Source organism: Aythya fuligula, chromosome 7, assembly GCF_009819795.1.
Source record: "Aythya fuligula isolate bAytFul2 chromosome 7, bAytFul2.pri, whole genome shotgun sequence".
Taxonomy (NCBI): Eukaryota; Metazoa; Chordata; class Aves; order Anseriformes; family Anatidae; genus Aythya; species Aythya fuligula.
The window spans coordinates 33,385,145-33,403,102 of NC_045565.1; the positions used below are offsets into that span (position 1 = coordinate 33,385,145).

At 42.7% G+C, this 17,958-nt stretch overlaps 2 protein-coding genes across 3 annotated transcripts; both read left to right on the forward strand.

Moving 5' to 3' along the window:
- The first annotated feature begins 847 nt into the window (after nucleotides 1-847).
- HMX2 (H6 family homeobox 2) lies at nucleotides 848-2,517 on the forward strand. The gene is made up of 2 exons (XM_032191772.1): nucleotides 848-1,124; nucleotides 1,973-2,517. Exons 1-2 carry the CDS (start codon nucleotides 848-850, stop codon nucleotides 2,515-2,517), a joined length of 822 nt encoding a protein of 273 aa, XP_032047663.1.
- A 1,061-nt stretch (nucleotides 2,518-3,578) lies between these two features.
- Nucleotides 3,579-16,169, forward strand: BUB3 (BUB3 mitotic checkpoint protein). Of its 2 annotated transcripts, XM_032191709.1 has the most exons (9): nucleotides 3,579-3,598; nucleotides 3,854-3,966; nucleotides 5,929-6,123; nucleotides 6,954-7,023; nucleotides 8,186-8,337; nucleotides 11,416-11,574; nucleotides 13,033-13,210; nucleotides 13,571-13,787; nucleotides 15,828-16,169. In XM_032191709.1, exons 2-9 carry the CDS (start codon nucleotides 3,958-3,960, stop codon nucleotides 15,835-15,837), a joined length of 990 nt encoding a protein of 329 aa, XP_032047600.1. In that variant the 5' UTR covers nucleotides 3,579-3,598; nucleotides 3,854-3,957; the 3' UTR covers nucleotides 15,838-16,169. The 2 variants fall into 2 exon arrangements, with proteins under 2 accessions (XP_032047600.1, XP_032047602.1); XM_032191711.1 differs by lacking the exon at nucleotides 15,828-16,169 and having other exon boundaries at nucleotides 13,571-13,791.
- The last annotated feature ends 1,789 nt before the right edge of the window (nucleotides 16,170-17,958 follow it).

The following is a 17,958-nucleotide window of genomic DNA, read 5'->3' on the forward strand; positions in this document are numbered from 1 at the left end:
CCGTTCCCCAATTTCCCGGGGGGGGGGTCAGGGGGAGGCGGCCGTCGAGGCTGCCCACCCCCAGCCCCGGGCAGCCGTCGGGGCTCGGCCTGCCCTTTATCGCCGCCCGGGGGAAGAGCCCCCGAGTCCCGACAAAGTTGATTTGGGATCGCGGGAGGACGGCCCCTTCCCCTGCTCCCCCCCACACCCCCCCTCGGCTCGCAGACCCCTGGAATCCAGCTCGGGAGCTTTCTCCTCAAACATTTGCAGCAGCCGCGGCGCAAAACGGGATTTGTCGGCTCCTTCCCGGTCCGCCCCGTAACCTCACCGCCGTTATTATTATTTTTCCTTCTCTCCGATGAACAGCAGGGTAAAGCCCCCCCGCGGACGGACCCCCGACGGCACCCGCAAGCCGCCCATCCCCACGTCCCCCTCTACCCCCACGTCGGGGGCCGCGGAGGCCCCGGCGGGCTCCGAGGAGCCCCCGCAGCCGGAGGGGGTCCCCCCAGCCCCGTTCCCTCCCGGCTCTCCCCCGGTCCCCCCCCCCCCGGCCCCCCGCGGCTTTCCAAACTTTCCGCGGCCGCCGTCGCCGCCGTGATTGGCGCTGCGGAGGCCACCTCCATGCAAATGAAGCCCCGCCGCCCGCCGCCCGCAGATCAATAGGGACGCGGGGGAAGGAGCATGCAGTCCGCCTGGGCAGGCGCGGGGAGAGCCGGCAAAGGCACGCCGAAAACCCCCCCAAAAGAAACCCCCCGGCAGCCCGGAGCGGGCTCCCGGCTCCCCCTCACCCCCCTCCTCCCGTCTCCCCCGGCCCCTCCAGCTCCTCTAAAGCGAGAGCTTTCCTCCTCTTCTTTCTTATGAACCCAGGATGAGCAGCAAAGAAGACCCGAGCAAGTGCTGCCCGGCCGCTGCTCCCGTCTCCAGTTTCACCATCCAGTCCATCCTGGGCAGCGGCGGCACCGACGGCCCCCGGGCGGCCGGCACCAAGGCTGCGGCTTGGCCCCCCCGTGCCAGGAACCCGTCCCTCTCCTCGGACGAAGAGGAGCCCGACGAGAGCTGGAAACACCGCGGCTGCTTCTGCCCCGAAGCTCACGGCCCCGCCGAAACGTGCCCCAAGCACCGGCCCGCCGGCTTCACCTGCCTCAGTGAGTACCGGGGAACCTCGACGGAGCGGCCGGGGCCTCCCCGCCCGGCCCTCGATGTGTGTGTGTAGGGGGGGGGCACGGCCGCAGCCCCGCTGCTTTCGGGGCAAAACGGATTTGCGGCGTCCTTGGCCGAGGGGGGAAGGAGCCTTCTTCCTCCTCCTCCTCCTCCTCCTCCTCGTTGCCGCCCCGGTTGGGGTATTTCTCCTCTCCCCGGCGAAGGGGCGCGCTCGATGTGACTGCTAACAGCGCTCCGTTTGCTCACATGCGGCTTATTTACAGCGCTCGGGGAAGGGGAAGAGAGGTGTTTGTTTTCAGCATTATTTCTGGCTAAACGGCCTGTGAAATGCAGGGCTATAAAGCCAGATCTGGCGGCTCGCGGCGGGAAGGGAGGCAGCCCTAGCCTGGTACCCTGCTGCCTTCGGCGGGGTGGGCATATCCATCCCCCCCATACACCCCTGCATCCCTCCATCCACCCCTCCATCCCTCCAACCACCCCTCCATCCCTTCATCCACCCTTCCATCCCTTCTTCCATCCCTTCATCCACCCCTCCATCCCTTCTTTCATCCCTCAGTCCATCCTTCCACCCCTTTTTCCACCCTTCATCCGTTCACCCCTCCACCTCTCCCTCCATCCTCCCTCCGACCCCATAATGACAGGACACCTATAGGACAGCCTCTTACAGCTTCCCTGGCATTGTACCATTTATTTTTTTTCCCCTGGGACCGGGAACAGCGGCTGATCACCCAGGGCTCCTCTCACCCCTTAGCCATCGGGGTGCCCGTGCCGTCGGGGGGGGTGCCACCGGTGCCGTCCACCGTGCGACCCCCGCGCTGTGGCTCTGTTGCAGGCAGCAGCAAGGGGAGCGGAGCGGCGGTGGGCAGCGCGGAGCGGCCGCCTTTCCTCTCGCCCTCGCAGCAGGACTTTAAGGAGGAGAAGGAGAAGCCGCTGGGACCCTCCTCGCCCTCCTGCGGGGACCGGCAACGCGACGGCGGGGACCGGCAGGCCGGAGCCGCCAAGAAGAAGACGCGCACGGTGTTCAGCCGCAGCCAGGTGTACCAGCTGGAGTCCACCTTCGACATGAAGCGCTACCTGAGCAGCTCGGAGCGGGCCTGCCTGGCCTCCAGCCTGCAGCTGACCGAGACCCAGGTGAAGACGTGGTTCCAGAACCGCCGCAACAAGTGGAAGCGGCAGCTCTCGGCCGAGCTGGAGGCCGCCAACATGGCGCACGCCTCGGCTCAGACTCTGGTGGGGATGCCGCTGGTGTTCAGGGACAATTCGCTCCTCAGGGTGCCGGTGCCACGCTCCCTCGCCTTCCCAGCGCCCCTCTACTACCCCGGCAGCAACCTCTCGGCCTTACCGCTCTACAACCTCTACAACAAGATCGAGTACTGAGCGCCTCCCGCCCCGCCGGTGGCTCGGGGACGGGGGCTCCAGGCTGGAGGGCTCCTGGCAGGGGGGCTCCAGGCACAAAGGATCGGGGCTGGGGGGGCTCCACGGCCCCTTCCCCAGCTCCGTTTGCCCCGGGGGAGCTCGGAGAGGGGCAAAATGGGGGGCCCCGACGGGGCGCAAGCGGCCTGATGCAGCCTCACGGCGCCTGTGTGTGCCCCCCCTCCCCTCCCTCTCTCCGCCGTCCTGCCACTTGAAAAGAAAATTAATTATTAAAAACTAAAAAAAAAAAAAGCGTTATTTCAGATCTGTACATATTTTTAAAGGAAATAAAACGTTTTAAGCCTCGTTTGTAAATTTGCCAGCTCCCGGCCGCGTGTTTCCGAAGCGCTGGGGGTGGTGGTGGGGAGGGGGGGCACCGTGCACGACTGGGGGGGGGGAAGGGGGAAAAAAACAGAAAATGAACAAAAAATAGAGAAATAAATGAAAAAAAGGCCGGGGGAAGAGAGGAGGTGAAGGGGTGGCCAAAGGGTGGAAGTGATAAGGGACGAGGGGTGCTTCTTTCGCTATGGAGATCAATATTGTAAGCTGCTAATCCTGGCCTGTAAAGCTCATAAATATCGCAAAAAATATCGAAAATACGGGAAAAACCGTAAATATCGCAACAAATATCGCGAATATCGTTAAAATATCGTAAATGCATTGAGAAATAGCATAAAAATCGTAAGAAAATTTATAAATATCGTAAGAAAAATTATAAATATCGTAGGAAATATTATAGATATGGTAAGAAATATGGTAAATATCGTAAGAAATATGGTAAATATCGCAAATATCGGCTCGGGGCGGGGGGCCGCGGCCCTGCTTTCGGATCCCTCCCCCCCCCCCCCCGCTGATCTCTCCCCCTAATGGGGCCGGGCCGGGCCGGGCGGGCCACCCCCCCGCGGACTACACTCCCCAGCATGCCCCGCGGCGGGGCGCCGCGCCGCGCGCGCTTCCGCCTTTCGAATCGGCCAATGGGGAGGGGCCGGCGGCGGCGCGCGTGCGCAGAGCGGCGGCGGCGGCGGCGGCAGTTGCAGGCGGTGAGGTGAGGGGCGGGAGGCAGCGGGGCCGGGACCGGGCCGCGGGGGCCGGGGAGGGGGCGCCGGGGCCGGGGCCGGGGGTGGGTTCGGGGGCCTCGGGGGTGGGCTCCGGGCTTCGGGGCTCATCCCGAGCCCTGGTGGCGGCCGCCGGGTCCGGTCGCGGCGTTGTGGAGGCGGAGCGGCCGCCGCGGCCTGCGCAGGGCCGGTCCCGGCCGCCCCCCCCCGCCTCATCCCCCCCTCACCCCGCTCGTTCCCCGCAGGTCCCGAGCAGCGCCCGGGCACCGGCAGCGCCACAGCCACAGCCACAGCGCCTCGCAGCTGCACGAGGGAGCGGCCGCGGAGGCGGCGAGAGGAGCCCGGCACTATGAAAACGGTACCGGGGGCACGGGGGGGGCCCTGAGGGGCTCTGGGGGGCTCTGGGGGGCTGTGGGAGGGGGTTCCGTGCGCTGTGTGTGTAATGCCGGTGTTAGGAACCGGCTGCTGTGCTCGGGGTGTGGGTTGGGGCTCGGTTGGGGTAGGGGGGGGGCGCGGTGTTCCGTGGAGATCAGCCCCTGAATAAGCTGTGGTCCTGAAACCCGTGCGATTTGTGTGTGGTTTCTGTAAAGGTGGGTGACAGGTAGGGTATCTTTGCGTTCTGATATTGTTAATTTACCGTTTTTTCTGGATTAAAAATAGCTCCAGGGTCTCTCATGTCTCTTCGTATTCTGTATCGCTGCTTTTTGTTTGCTTTATGTGTGGTTTGTAACTGTTGTAGCAGACACCTCAAACACTCGTTTCTTAAATTTTCTGTTGAGTAGACGAGGCTTTTAGCGTGTCCAGTAAAGTCCTCCCAGTCCCTGATTCCTTTAGTTTTTGTGTCTTTGCACATCCACCTGAAATTATCACCGATGTACATTTAATTGCTCAAAGAGTAATAAAGATGCTGATGAATCCTTTACTAGAGTTCAAATGTCAGTATGTGCACCGGGTTCTCCAGATCTGTGTCTTTCAGCCAAGTACTTCCACAACAGAGCTGAAAAAAAATAATAGGAACATAGTTTTTATTTCCTGTTCTTAAGAGTGCTTATACTCACACTTCATATTTGAGTAGTTGTAGTGTGGGTTTCTGCCTGTGTTTTTTTTTTTTTTTTTGAAGGATGTCTTTACTAAAGTTTCCCCTCAGGAATTTTTTGTAGTGTAAGAATGTACAGTGCTTACGTTACTGTACAGCTTGATGGCTGTTGCTGACAATCACAGTGTGCTGCATTTGAACCTCATCTTATTTCACCTACTCAGTCTCTCTTCATTTTCATTCTCAAAATCTCACCTCTGCATTTTGTACACAGAAAGCCAGGAGTGATAGTGTTACAGAAAGTCAGAGCTAATTCACTTCTCTGCCCTTTTTGAGGAAAGGAAATGTGCTGTTAAGGCCTTAGAAAGCATTAAAAAAGGTTTGGAGGCTTTGTTGGTGTGCATGTAACAAACAGTTTCTTCATCCAGAGCATTTGTAAGGTTTGCACTGGCTTACCAGCTGATAGTTGCTGCTTGTAGCCTCAGCTCTACTTGTATTTTTTTTTTTTGTATGTGTGTATAACTAACTAGTCCTGTGTACTGTGACAATTGCCTTCAGAGTCATTGATCTGTCAGTAAATTTTTGATCTGTTTTTCCTATTACATCACGTTTACATATTTGCTTTGCATTTTGGTATCCCACGAAGCATGGTTTTCCTCTATTTAGTTTTTTTTTTAAAAAAAAAAATATATTCTTAGGAAAAAAAATCTTAAAGCTATTCAATGGAAGTATTTTGTAGCACTTCAGGAAGCTGAAGTACTGGAAGGTTACAGAAAACCAGAAACTATTTGACGTTTTGTCCAATTGTAGTTCTTGGAAGATCAGGAAAGTCACATGGAATCAGGAACACTTTTTTTTGAGTTTTCAAATCAGATTCTTTCCTGCCTGCACGTTATTTTTAAAACTTCCTCAGTCTCAGAATAATTTATAAATACTTTAAAAAATATATAACTGCCTAGACGGTGTAGTGGGAATATATGGCAATAATCTAGATTTATAGGTAAACAGTACAAAAAGCTTATGATTATTACTCTATAGTATATTTGGTATTTAAATTTTAAAGTTTTTCGTATGGGGAGGAATTCATTGAGGTATTAGACAGTGATAAGTGTCTTCAATTTTGTGACTTTGTGAGCAATCTGTGTGTTCTGCACTTTGTGTAAAGACTAAGAAACTTTCCAGCATTCCTTTAAAGTAGCTTTAAGATGTGTCTGTAAGCTAGCTGACTGTCTGGGCTTATTTTCTTGTTTCCACTAAAATATATCTGCGCTTTACTGTCTTCAGATGACAGGATCAAACGAGTTCAAGCTAAATCAAACTCCAGATGATGGCATTTCATCAGTCAAGTTCAGTCCAAATACATCCCAGTTTCTGCTCGTGTCGTCCTGGGACACCACTGTCCGTCTCTATGATGTTCCTGCCAACACCATGCGGCTCAAATACCAACATTCAGGGGCTGTCCTTGACTGCGCCTTTTATGTAAGTGCATGCTATTTTATTTTATAAATCTACTGTGCACATGTTAAATTGTTAGTCCATGAAATTAAAGGCATACTTCCTACCTGAAATCTAGGTCTAAAAGAATAGTTTGCTTCTGCTGATTATTCTTTTAACAAACATGTTTGTTCTAAATACACGTTTCCCGCGAAGGATGCAGGCTTACAAATAATTTACTTCTCATAGAAGTGGCAGATAAAAGTAAGTTCAGCTGGTTTATGCTGTTTTTCTAATGATGTGGTAAATTGTTTGCGTGTTTCTTAGAGTAGTATGTACCCAGAAATCATTGTTCACGCTGAATGCCCACAGCCAATTACTCTTATTTTTTTAACCTTCTCATACTGGGCTGTTTTGGAAACACAGCATTGTTCCAAATGAGCCATTTACCAAACACTTGTTTCTGTATTTTTAACGTGTGGGTCTTGAAATATGTTTCAGAATGTTTCTTTAGTTAATCAGTGGCATTGTTTTCGCTTATTATTTATTATGTATAATAACATGAAATGGAGTGTTTCAAATAGCATGTGTGTTTTCTCTTGCTTTGTATTGTGGCATATGTCCTCCAGTGACTTCATCTTTGTGTTACTGAATGTTGTAAGGATCAATTTAATTTTTTAACTGTGCTTTTTTCACTTAACATTTTGTCACATAGCTAGAATCACACCGTGGGTCAACACACAGGTTCTCACATGGTTTATAGTTTCACAAAAATCTTGCAAACAAGTCCTTTTTTGAATGTGCCTAGGCGATTAAATGTACAGCGGCCAAGAGAAACGTAGTGCATGTCATAAGGTGAATTTTTTGCTTAATAGGATCCTACCCATGCCTGGAGTGGAGGATTAGATCAGCAACTGAAAATGCACGATCTAAACACGGACCAAGGTGAGCAGATGGAATTTTGTAAATGGTCTCTTTGAAACAACTGACCTGAGCTTCAGATTGACACACTTCCAAGAATGAAATGTTTCTTTTTTTTAAGAGAGATACTTGCTTTAAGCAGTAGCTGTTTAGTTATTTATTAATAGTCCTCTTGCTTTAAGTTGTCATTGTGCTCAGGAGTCACGCAGCCCTTTCTGATTGCCATGGTAAATCTGTCAAGGGCACTGAACAAGGCAGTGTTTCTTACTGTGTAATTGAAGATTGTGCTGTAACACCTTTAACAGAAGGGCTGGAACTAAACATTCCTAGTGATTAATACTAATTGAGGCATTTTGCATGTGTTTTTCTTTTTTTTTTTTTTTTTCTTCCTACCTAATTTTAAGATGAAAATGGAAAGGAAGGAAACAGTTAAATACTCATCCAGCTGATGGTTCCTGGCATTTCCTTCCTAGTGCCATCTAGCAGGATGGCAGGGTTTGGTGCTTTGCCAGAAAGTTGGGTAGGTGCTTGCTAGAGGACATCTTGAATGGGATTTCTGATTATTGCATCCTGCTGTGCTGTAGGCCGCTGTGTCTCACATCTGGGCAATTAGCTGAGCTGTCCTAAAACTGAGCGTGTTATTTTTTAAAGGCTAAGACAAAACTAGATTTTTTAAAGGTTAGACAAAATGGCAACTTGTGTGCAAAGTAAAGTAACAAAAAAAAAAAAGTTGATTTTTAGCATAGGTGACTTATTAGAGATGTTTATATTTACCACAAATTAATAAAAATATTAAATCACTTTGTTTTTGCCATAACATTAGTATATACACAAGTTTAAATTGTTTTCTATGTTAGTGTCTGTGTCACAAGTGGTGATATTTGATACTGGATACTATACTCTACTTCTGAAGATCTTTGTGTGGCTGCCTAAAATTCTTAATATCCTTTCATAGTATCAGGAGACAAGCTTAAATTTAACATTTTTGATGTTTGCAAAAGTTGTGCTTCTGAAGACTGAACCATCTTTAAAGCAGCTCCTAGCATTTCACTATATCCATGGGAATGCCAGAAAATAGCACTTTTGTCCTGCAGTAATGTGTATTTTTAAAAATTTATTTTAAAAAGTCTTTATGCTGACTGCTTGTGGAGCCAATGAAGTTACTATAAGTTGTATTTTCTTACAGAAAACCTTGTTGGTGGCCATGATGCACCCATCCGATGTGTTGAGTATTGCCCAGAAGTGAATGTCATGGTGACTGGAAGCTGGGATCAGACAGTTAAGCTGTGGGATCCCAGAACACCTTGTAATGCAGGAACCTTCTCTCAACCAGAAAAGGTATGGATTGGATACTGCGTCCCAGGTAAAGCGTTCAGTAATATATCCAGGGAGTGGTTGTCATACAGTTAACCATACAAGGCGTGCTCTTAAACTGAGCTCAATTTGAAAAGTTACTTCTAAATGTAGAAGTAAATTTGAAAAGTTTAGAAGTAACTTTTCAAATATGTAAACTGGCATATAAATGTTGCATTTAAATACTAATATTCAGAATATGTTACAATTTTAGATTAAGGCTTTATGCTTTCATCAATAGGAGCGAAACTTAATTCTTTGCACTCTGGATAGAAAAAAATCTTACAATTTAAAACAAGTTTGAGGAGAGAAATCCTAACAAAAACAGCATGTGAAATTGAGGCAACCATTGATATTCTTGTCTTACCTTGTTAATGGTTGGCTTGACTGTTGTAATGTGCACTCAGTGATTTCCTTAAGCATTAACTCTTTTGGACATAAGGTCCTGGCAGTAATCAAGTCCAGTTGCTTTGAAATGTATGTAGAGGTACAGTAGGAAGGTGTGTGTTTTTCCTGAATTAAAATTTTAGTTTCTGACTAGTACTCAGAAGTTGAATTGTGATTGCTTGTATTGTAATTTACCTGTCATTGCAATAATGTCTAGTAAATTCAGACATTCATCCAGTATTAAAATCCTCTGTGCTGAGGAGAGACAAAGAGAAGTAAAATGTATTTTCTTAAACTTTTTTTTTTTAATGCCAATACGGTTTGCTAATCTTTACACTACTTATAGTAGTGTCACTGAAAGAATTATAGAAAAAAATTCCTGCCTTTCTCCTAGCTTGTGAAACATAGTTTGTCTTGCTGGTTAATTTTGCATGTGAATATTTTCTGCCTATACCTTTTTAAAATTTTATTGAGCTCTGTCACAATGTACTGTCAAGTGATAGGAGCTGTCCTTACGATCCCTGTTGCATCTAAATAGCTATTACTTTTGTCACAACATAGCCGAATCTACTTCTGGCAAGACCTTTGTTCAGAATAAAGTAATTGCATTATTTCTAGTTTTGATTTATAGTTGTATGTAGCATGTAAAGAACTGTGATGAATTGCCGACAGAATACCGTATAACGGACAGCCACAGTGAATCAAGCTGCTTATTGGCTCAGCGAGGTTCATTATGTCATTTTTTTAATACTGCCTTTGATAAATGTGTACACCTACTCAACTGCATGACAATGGTTTCATTTGATTGATGATTGTGTGGTGTAGAAAGAATACTCGCTGTACAGGTGTGACATCAGTTTGTAAAGAAGATTTAAGATATTTAATGTTCTTCTTTGCCTTTGTTTCTGTACGTGTGTACAAACACTTTGTTTCTATGATAACATGTTTGGATAAATTTTTCATCAACAGCAAGGGAGATCTGAAAATGTTAGTGTTTAACTACTATTAGCTTAAAGTCTGTTGTATATATTAAATGGGATTTGGCAATTGGGGTCATCAGAAATTCTAGGCTACTCTTACACAAGCATTTAAGACATCTCTTATCTTCAGACATCAGTCTTGAGAGGGAAATTCAATAATTGCAGTTTGTTTAGAGCAGTAATGCAAGCCTAGTGAATGTAGATTGGCTAAAGGGAGGGTTTTTTTTGCACATGTGGACCTGTCAGGTAGCTGATAGCTTCATATTTTTTTTAACTTATAAATTAATTGCCAAAAATGTTTATAGTACACCAAGAAACAAGTTGTTTTTTCTAATATTTTGGTGTGGACTTACCAGAACCAAATAGCTTTATTGGACTTTATCAGAAAATCAGAAAATGAAACTATGTGCTTGAGTTAAATTGTACGAGTACGTGCCAGAGGTAAATCGAATCCTGGCAGGATACCAGATCTTTTATGCTTTTCATTCTTCTTCAGAGGTATATACAGTATCTGTTGCCTATGTGTTCAGCTGCATTAGATCACTTTTGAAAAGCTTGCCCTGATAGCCTGCTCTTGTGAGCAGCTCAGTGGCAGGGCAGCTGGGAGTAGCTGGATTCCATCTTGCTTGTGTATCAACAATTTGTCGTTTGGTAGTACGGAGTTTTTGACTATTTTTTTTTAAACTTAGATTAACAACATCACAAGTAAGAGTTAGGAATTGAGTGATTTATATGCTGGATATTTTAATGAGAACTTTGAAAAATAAAAATTAGAACCTCTGCGCCAATTTTTGGAGTAGAGCAAAAATTCCAAGATGTGGATTGCTTTTTTTTAAGGGTATCAAGCATATTTCTCCAGTCAATTTCACTTAGCTTTACTGAAGTACACAAACTACCATTTTTTAATAAATTATTTGCAATTTATTTCTCTTTATTAACATGACATACAGTTTGAAGTATTCTGTCTAAAAAGAAACAATTTCTAGATAAAGGAAAAACAAATGTGGTTTTATAGGACTAAATTACACCATCATGATTGGATAGTGGATAATGCAAGAGGTGCATATCAAGCAAAGATAAAATCTGCACCTTCCTTTTCACACATTACTTTGTACATATCATCTTCTTGCCTTGAATTATCCAGTAAGTTTAATACTTAAATAATTTTTTAGGAAAACTCAAATAATATATATTTCCCTTGTGAATTGTACATATATTCTTCTGTACACATGTAGCATTTAGAATGTAATATCCACAAAAAGAAGAAATCTCATGAGTGGAAGGTTGTTTAGATATCAGAGTCTCCAGGTTGGTAATGTAATGAATGTGCTTGAAATTTAGAGTTTTACAGGTGCATATTCACTTCTTTTTTTGTTGATGTTGCTTTTGTAAATTAGTCTTACGGAGTATGATGCTGCATTGGGTTTGGTTTTAAGATATGTGCTAGGTGTAGAATTAAAGGTGTAAGATTTTGAAGTGCTACATCTGCTTTTTAATAAGTAACTAACTGCACACTACTACAGTTTGTTCCAAATTTGTGTTATAAATTGAAGCAAAAGGGAAATCTAGAGCCACACGCTTCATTGCACATGTTACTTGTTTCCTGTATTGCATGTTGCTGACATCTTATTGTGTATAATGAACAATGGATATCCAGACTAATAAATGTTAAATACTGTCATTTTCTTCTGAAAAGGTGTACACGCTTTCTGTGTCTGGAGACAGACTAATTGTGGGGACTGCAGGTCGGAGAGTGCTGGTGTGGGATTTGCGGAACATGGGCTACGTTCAGCAGCGAAGAGAATCAAGTCTGAAGTATCAGACCCGCTGTATCAGAGCGTTTCCAAATAAGCAGGTATGAGAACCATCTCAGCAATTATATTTCTGTGGCATGTTCTTCAGGAAAAATGGTGACTTATCTCTTTTAAGCTTACTGGTTCTCTCATTTTAAAAATACTGCTGGTCTTCAAATTTCATAATCCAGTTTGAAGGAAAGAAAATGGTGTTCAGACTCCTTGCTCCAGGTAAACTTTTTGGAAGTATAGCATAACTTTGAAATGTTTGCCACTGACTTACCAGCACATTATTTTTACCTTTTCTCAGTTTTTGTCTCCTTTTTCAAATTGCTTATTTAATGCATTACGATGCTGATACATAGTCTTCCAAATTAAAAAAAAAAACAAACACAACCAAACAAAAAACCCCAAATCCACACAAAGTTGCAGTAGAAAAGGTGAAGACAGACTTTGCTCAGCAGCCTTTATGCATTGTAGCCCTAGGTTCTTCAACAGGATGTGAACAGAGGCAGGGTTAAAACTAGATGAATGTGAATTTTTTTTTTTGAATTTTCTCACGTCTGACTGTGTCATGCACTTAAGTATCCATGTTCTGTTATCTAGGGCAAATTGTACAATTGAGCTGATCGTAGAGCTGTTCCATGCAGGTTAGCATGGTGTATCTGTGGTATTTCTAGCTTTTTTTTTTTTTTTTTTTTTTTTTTTTTTTTTTTTTTAAGTAAAGCAAGACTTGCTTTTTCTGGCAAAAGCAAGAACTAATTTAGAAGAGAGTTTTCCAGTGTACATGATTCTGGTACAGACACTGGGAGACCTAGTTACTTGTTCTTGAACTGGCATGAACACTCCTTGCATTTTCAGTTCCAGTTGTAGTAAAACAAATTGATCTTCCAGATTATATTGTGCTGTGGATTCTGAAGAAGCTTGCTGTAGCTAGATAGCATTATAATCCTTTTTCTGAAAATATCGCTTATGGGCTTGAGTCAGAAGTTATAATAAAAACATCAAGTTGCTCTAAGGGGCTGTAAGGAACTGCATGCGTGGACACCCTTACAATCAGTGTCACCAAAAATGCTATTGTAACTTCGAGCATTTAGTTTAATGCTCTGAATTTAATTCAATATAATTCTGAAACTAAATAGTCAGAGTATTTATAATATTTAAGATATTTAGGCCCTGGAGGATAGGTGAACAAATTTTTGGAAGGCTTTTAACTGTTAATGTTTTTCCCCCATAGCAACTCGCGTTTGGATCTGCAGGGGTAATTAAAATCCTCGCCATAAGCTTAAACTTAGGGTACAATAAAAATCTCTTGGAAAGCTTTCTGCATTACTTCTCAAAAGCAGATTCTATGGCTGATTCCATGGATCTGTGGTAACAAAATGAACCACTTGTTATACACAATTAAAGACTATTTATGTGTCATTTATTTGAATTTAGAGGGTTATAAGGTAAGTTGTATGGCAGTCTTTTTTCTACTTACTGAATTCAAATATGCGTATCTCAATTTTCTTTGGTAGGGTTATGTTTTGAGTTCTATTGAAGGTCGTGTTGCAGTGGAATATTTGGATCCAAGTCCAGAAATACAGAAGAAGAAATATGCATTCAAATGTCATCGTTTGAAGGAGAACAATATTGAGCAGATTTATCCAGTTAATGCTATTTCTTTCCATAACGTCCACAACACGTTTGCTACAGGTAGAGTAGATATTCTTTTTTTTTTTTTGTAACACTTGCTTCAATTCCTATAGTTCTGATTTACCAGGCCTTTACTTCATATGCCTTATTTTTTAAGCCTTTGAATTGTATTCTTGCTTTGAGCATTTAATTTTTAAATTGTTTGATGTAGTGGGAGTTAATTCCTTTAACAGACATCAGGAAGTAGTCATTGTGCTCTCTACTAAATAATGTGACTGTATAATCCTGTGTTTTGACAGAGTAAGTCTGTGTAGTTTTATTTTTTTTCTTTAGTGTATCATTACTCTTTTTTTCTTTACTGTGTCTCTACTGCCATTCTCTCAATTAACATTTTAAAAAACTGTAAATGATATTTTTCAGGCGGTTCTGATGGATTTGTAAATATTTGGGATCCATTTAATAAAAAGCGTCTGTGTCAGTTCCATCGGTATCCCACGAGCATAGCATCACTTGCCTTCAGCAATGATGGAACTACCCTTGCAATAGCTTCTTCATATATGTATGAAATGGATGACATTGAACATCCTGAAGATGGTATCTATATTCGCCAAGTGACAGATGCAGAAACAAAACCTAAGTGAGTATGCTTCACCTGTATTTGAGCCTTTCTGAGCATTCATCCCAAGATTTATTAATTTTCCTAAATTCATGAATAGCATTATTGATGCCAGTAGATAGTGCAGCTTGACAGTAGGGTTGGTTTTGATTTTATCTTGTTCGCCCAAGCTTTCAATATCCGTAGGTTGATAGACGTCTGATGGATAAAATTGTGCCTAGTTGTTTAGTAGGAGAAGAATGTCAAACTCTTATCCTTTCTGAATAGGTGCTATTATATGAAGCTGTGGAGTTATTGCTAGCTCATTGCTTCAAGAATTAAGTGAAGAATTCAAGAATAATTTATTTGAGTAAATGTTACAGTGTTTGGATATTTGGAACTTAGAATTAATGAAATCTTTAGACGCTGAGTATGCACCTAGCTGCCTCAGTCAGAAGTGAATCTAGCTACTGTGCTGGGAAGGTTGTGTAAAATCAAGGAACAGCTTTCTCGATTCCTGTGTATTGGAGTTGGCTGCAGCCCTCTGATAACACACTTTTCTATCATTGTTGCTGTCAAAATGGGGCAAACTGATTGATGGAGGTAAAAGGTTTCTGTTAAGCTTTTTTTGGAATGAGCGTTACGTAGAAAAAATGCCACCGCGGTGCAGAATTACACTGCTTTTCATTATGCTAGTGCAGGATAGGTATTTTTATTTTTAAATTCCTGTGGTTTGTTACTGTTTTTGTTCTGTTTTAGTGCCCAAACCATCTTACATTTTATCTGGTTGTCTCTGTTATCATAAGTAGCTACATCAGTAGCCGTGCATAAGTGATCAAAGTTCTTTAATTTAAAACCAGGAACGTTTTCCCCCCTTCCTCCAGTGACTTGCATATTGCTTCAGAGCAGCCATTTTCTCGCTGTAGAGATGTGAGGTGAAAGTTACAAAGGAATAAACACACCATCTCTACCTTGGAGATGTTTGTTTTAAAATGGCTTTGATACTCAAGGAAAAATTGAATTCATAACCGTTCCAGTATTTATTTCTATGGCTTCCTCATTTAAAATAAATCCAAAGGTGATTTTTCAGAGTCATGTTAAAGATCAGGTTCTATTTGTTACACACATTTGGGAGGATTTCAGCAAAAAAGAGGTGATGCAAGAATACTTGCTGCTGTTGGGCTTGTAATAGTAAGAGCTGCTTTCAGTTATTTTTGTTCATTGCTAGTTATGGTTGCTAATTCTGTAGATGCTTCATTCTGCCGTATGAGGAGGTTAATCTACAATTAAACAATATTTCCTCTTGGCCCTCCATTATTTTCTGAAACAGATGGTTCATCATTTCCTGGGCTGTTAAACACAGCAAGGTTAAGGTTAGACTCTTGGGAATCAGCTAGTTTTGAATCTTATTAGGCTGTAGAAGGAAAACTAATAAGAATACTCCTTAATATCATTTTGTGACTGTAAACAATTATTTATTAGCAAACAATTGATCCCAGAAGGGCAAATTCATTGAGTCAGTAATGAGCTGAGAAAAGACAGAACATATCTGTGTATTTGGAAAATAATTGTAACGTAATTGCAATGCATTTAGACAGGCATCTTTTTGGACCTGTTTCTATCTTTAAATGAATTTCTGAAAACATTAACAAGGTTTATATGCTTTTCTGACATTTATAAGTTGCTTGTGCCAACCTTAGGGCACTAAGAATGATGCATATATTTAAATGTTGCAGTAGTGTCTCATCTCTGTTTTGCTCTAAAAATAAGTTACTTAACACAGAAGGCTAGTAGTTTTAGTTGTTTCATAGTGATTTTTTTTTTTGCATATTAAGTCAAATCACTTAACATTTCTGCACAATGAATTGTTAAATGCATCAGGATGGTGCCATATGATATAAAGAAAACTTGGCAAGGTCAGGCTTTTGATTACCAATGCAATACCTAATAATTTAGTACAGCCTATATATTTCTGCATTTTAAACATATTTCTGCATTTTAAAATGTTGAATGTTTTACCTCCTTATGATTACTCTGAAAATTGCTTGCTGAAATGCATTTTTTTTTTTTTTTAAATTTCAGGTCTACTTAGACTTCTGGTGATCTCTCTTCTCTACAAAAGAGTTGCCCACCTGCTAACAAGACTGAGCTAAAAGAGTAGAAGTGGGAAGAACAGTCTATGTGCTGAAGCTATTTTTGACGAAGAAATTTTTGCTTGTATGCTGTACTGTGTCCTAGTCCATTGTTACTTTCCTGCTTATAATTGTTTTCTTTATGTGCTGTCTTGTCGCTGAAGTAGTTCAGAACTGTAGGCAACTTTGCATATACCTTTCTACAACTCACTGCATCTTGTAGTACCATTTTTATGAAAACTTGCAATTGTCTTATTATTGCTCAATAAATATACTTAAGTTTTTGAAAATATTTTGTGTAATCTTTTTATGAAGTATGCATTAAAGCCAAACCTTTAACCTACCAGTATTCTCAAGTTCTAGATATTTCTTATGGTAAATTTCTTAACCTTTCACATTTGTCTAGTGAGACAAACTGGGATTACCTTCCTTCCCTGGGGATTTTGGCTCTCTAGAGAGTGTTTTCACAGGGCCACGAAATTGCGTTAGGAGTAAGTAGCAGGTTGTCTCAATGGCTTGATCAGTACTGGAGAACCATTAACTATTTCTGGAGGAAAGAACTGAAACACATGATACTTCTGGTTGTTTTCTTTTTTTTTCTCTCTTTAAATACTACATAAAAGCCTAAAATTAGTGATGCTTGGGAAAAATTGAGGGTAGAGGGAAACAAATGGGGAATTTCCACCTACAGTGGAGAGGTCTGCTCCAAGTCTGCCGGTCTGACCTGGTAGCTCAGCATTTATGGAGCATCACAAGTGGAAAGGTAGAAAAGAAACGGGTAAGAATGGATCTGAAAACCATGCAAGTGTGCTGTTTCCCTCCGTGTCTCATTTGCTACATGGTAAGAAGTCTAATCTGTAATCAAAATAGCAAGATCATAGGCAGATCAAAATGTAACTCCTACACAAGGCTTATCAAAGATGATCAAGGTGTGGGTATTTTGGAAAAGAATGGTCATTAGATTCATGCTACATTTCCAGTTTCTTCTGTTCTGAGATATCAGTGCCTGTATAGCCAGTGGGAGTACTTTATTACCTGCAAGAAAACAAACTTGTCAACAGAAAGAGTAACAGATCATTCCAAAGAAGGTGGTGGGGGAGAGGAAGCCAGACTTTGTACAGAAAGCTAACAAGCTTGAGCTGTTAGCAGGTACAGATAGTAAATGAGTTGTGTGTGGAATGTGTTCTAGTTTGTCATGAGCTAGAGATGAATTCCTTGATAGTATCAGCTGCTTGTGATGGGTTTGAAAACAAAGATCTTTTTCTTCCTGGATTAAAATGCCCTCCCTACAGTAGTGCCCAGTCTCTGCTCTGCTAGATGTGCACCATCCCTATTTCTTCCAGTTTTCATTGGCTTTTTTGCATTGAGGGTTAATGACTAAAGGATGCTGGGCGAAGGTTAAACACCTGATGTCAGCTTGGGGAGTGATAGTATCTTGGTGTGTTTTTATTTATTGATTTTTGGGAGGAATGGGATGATGCTTTGGGTCTGGGACCTAAACATGGGAACAGAATTATATTGCAGAATACAGGACTGAGCCTACAGAAAAAGGAATTCTGATGATACTTAGAAGCACAACAGTGAACTTGCTTGTGGAAAAGAGAGAGACCTGAAATGAAGATGGGTCCAAATAAGTAAAGTGGGGTGGCAGAATTAGGCTGGAAATAATGAAAAGGTGGTTTTCATGCGAAGAAGGGAATATATGAAACAGAGAGGGGGCAGAAGTGTTTATTAAGCACAGGAAACGAAGTCACACCTAAAGAAAGTAGGGGAAAAAAGAATGAGGGGAGGAATTCCAAATAGTTTGGCTAACAATGTAGACCTGTAATGTAACGTGAGGAAATGATACCACCTGTGCAATTTTTCATTGGTAAGCATCAGGGAAAAAACAACAAAAAAAACTTTTATTAATGACACACTAAGGACTGCATGCTTCCGCCATGGACAAAGGTAGTCTTAAGTACGTAGGAGGAGAGAGATTGGATTTAACTATGTTTTGGCTTAAAAATGGTAGGAGAATTTGTTGTGGTATGTTGGTGTTTGATGTAGTTAGAGCCTGTAGATAGCAGTGAGGCAACCTG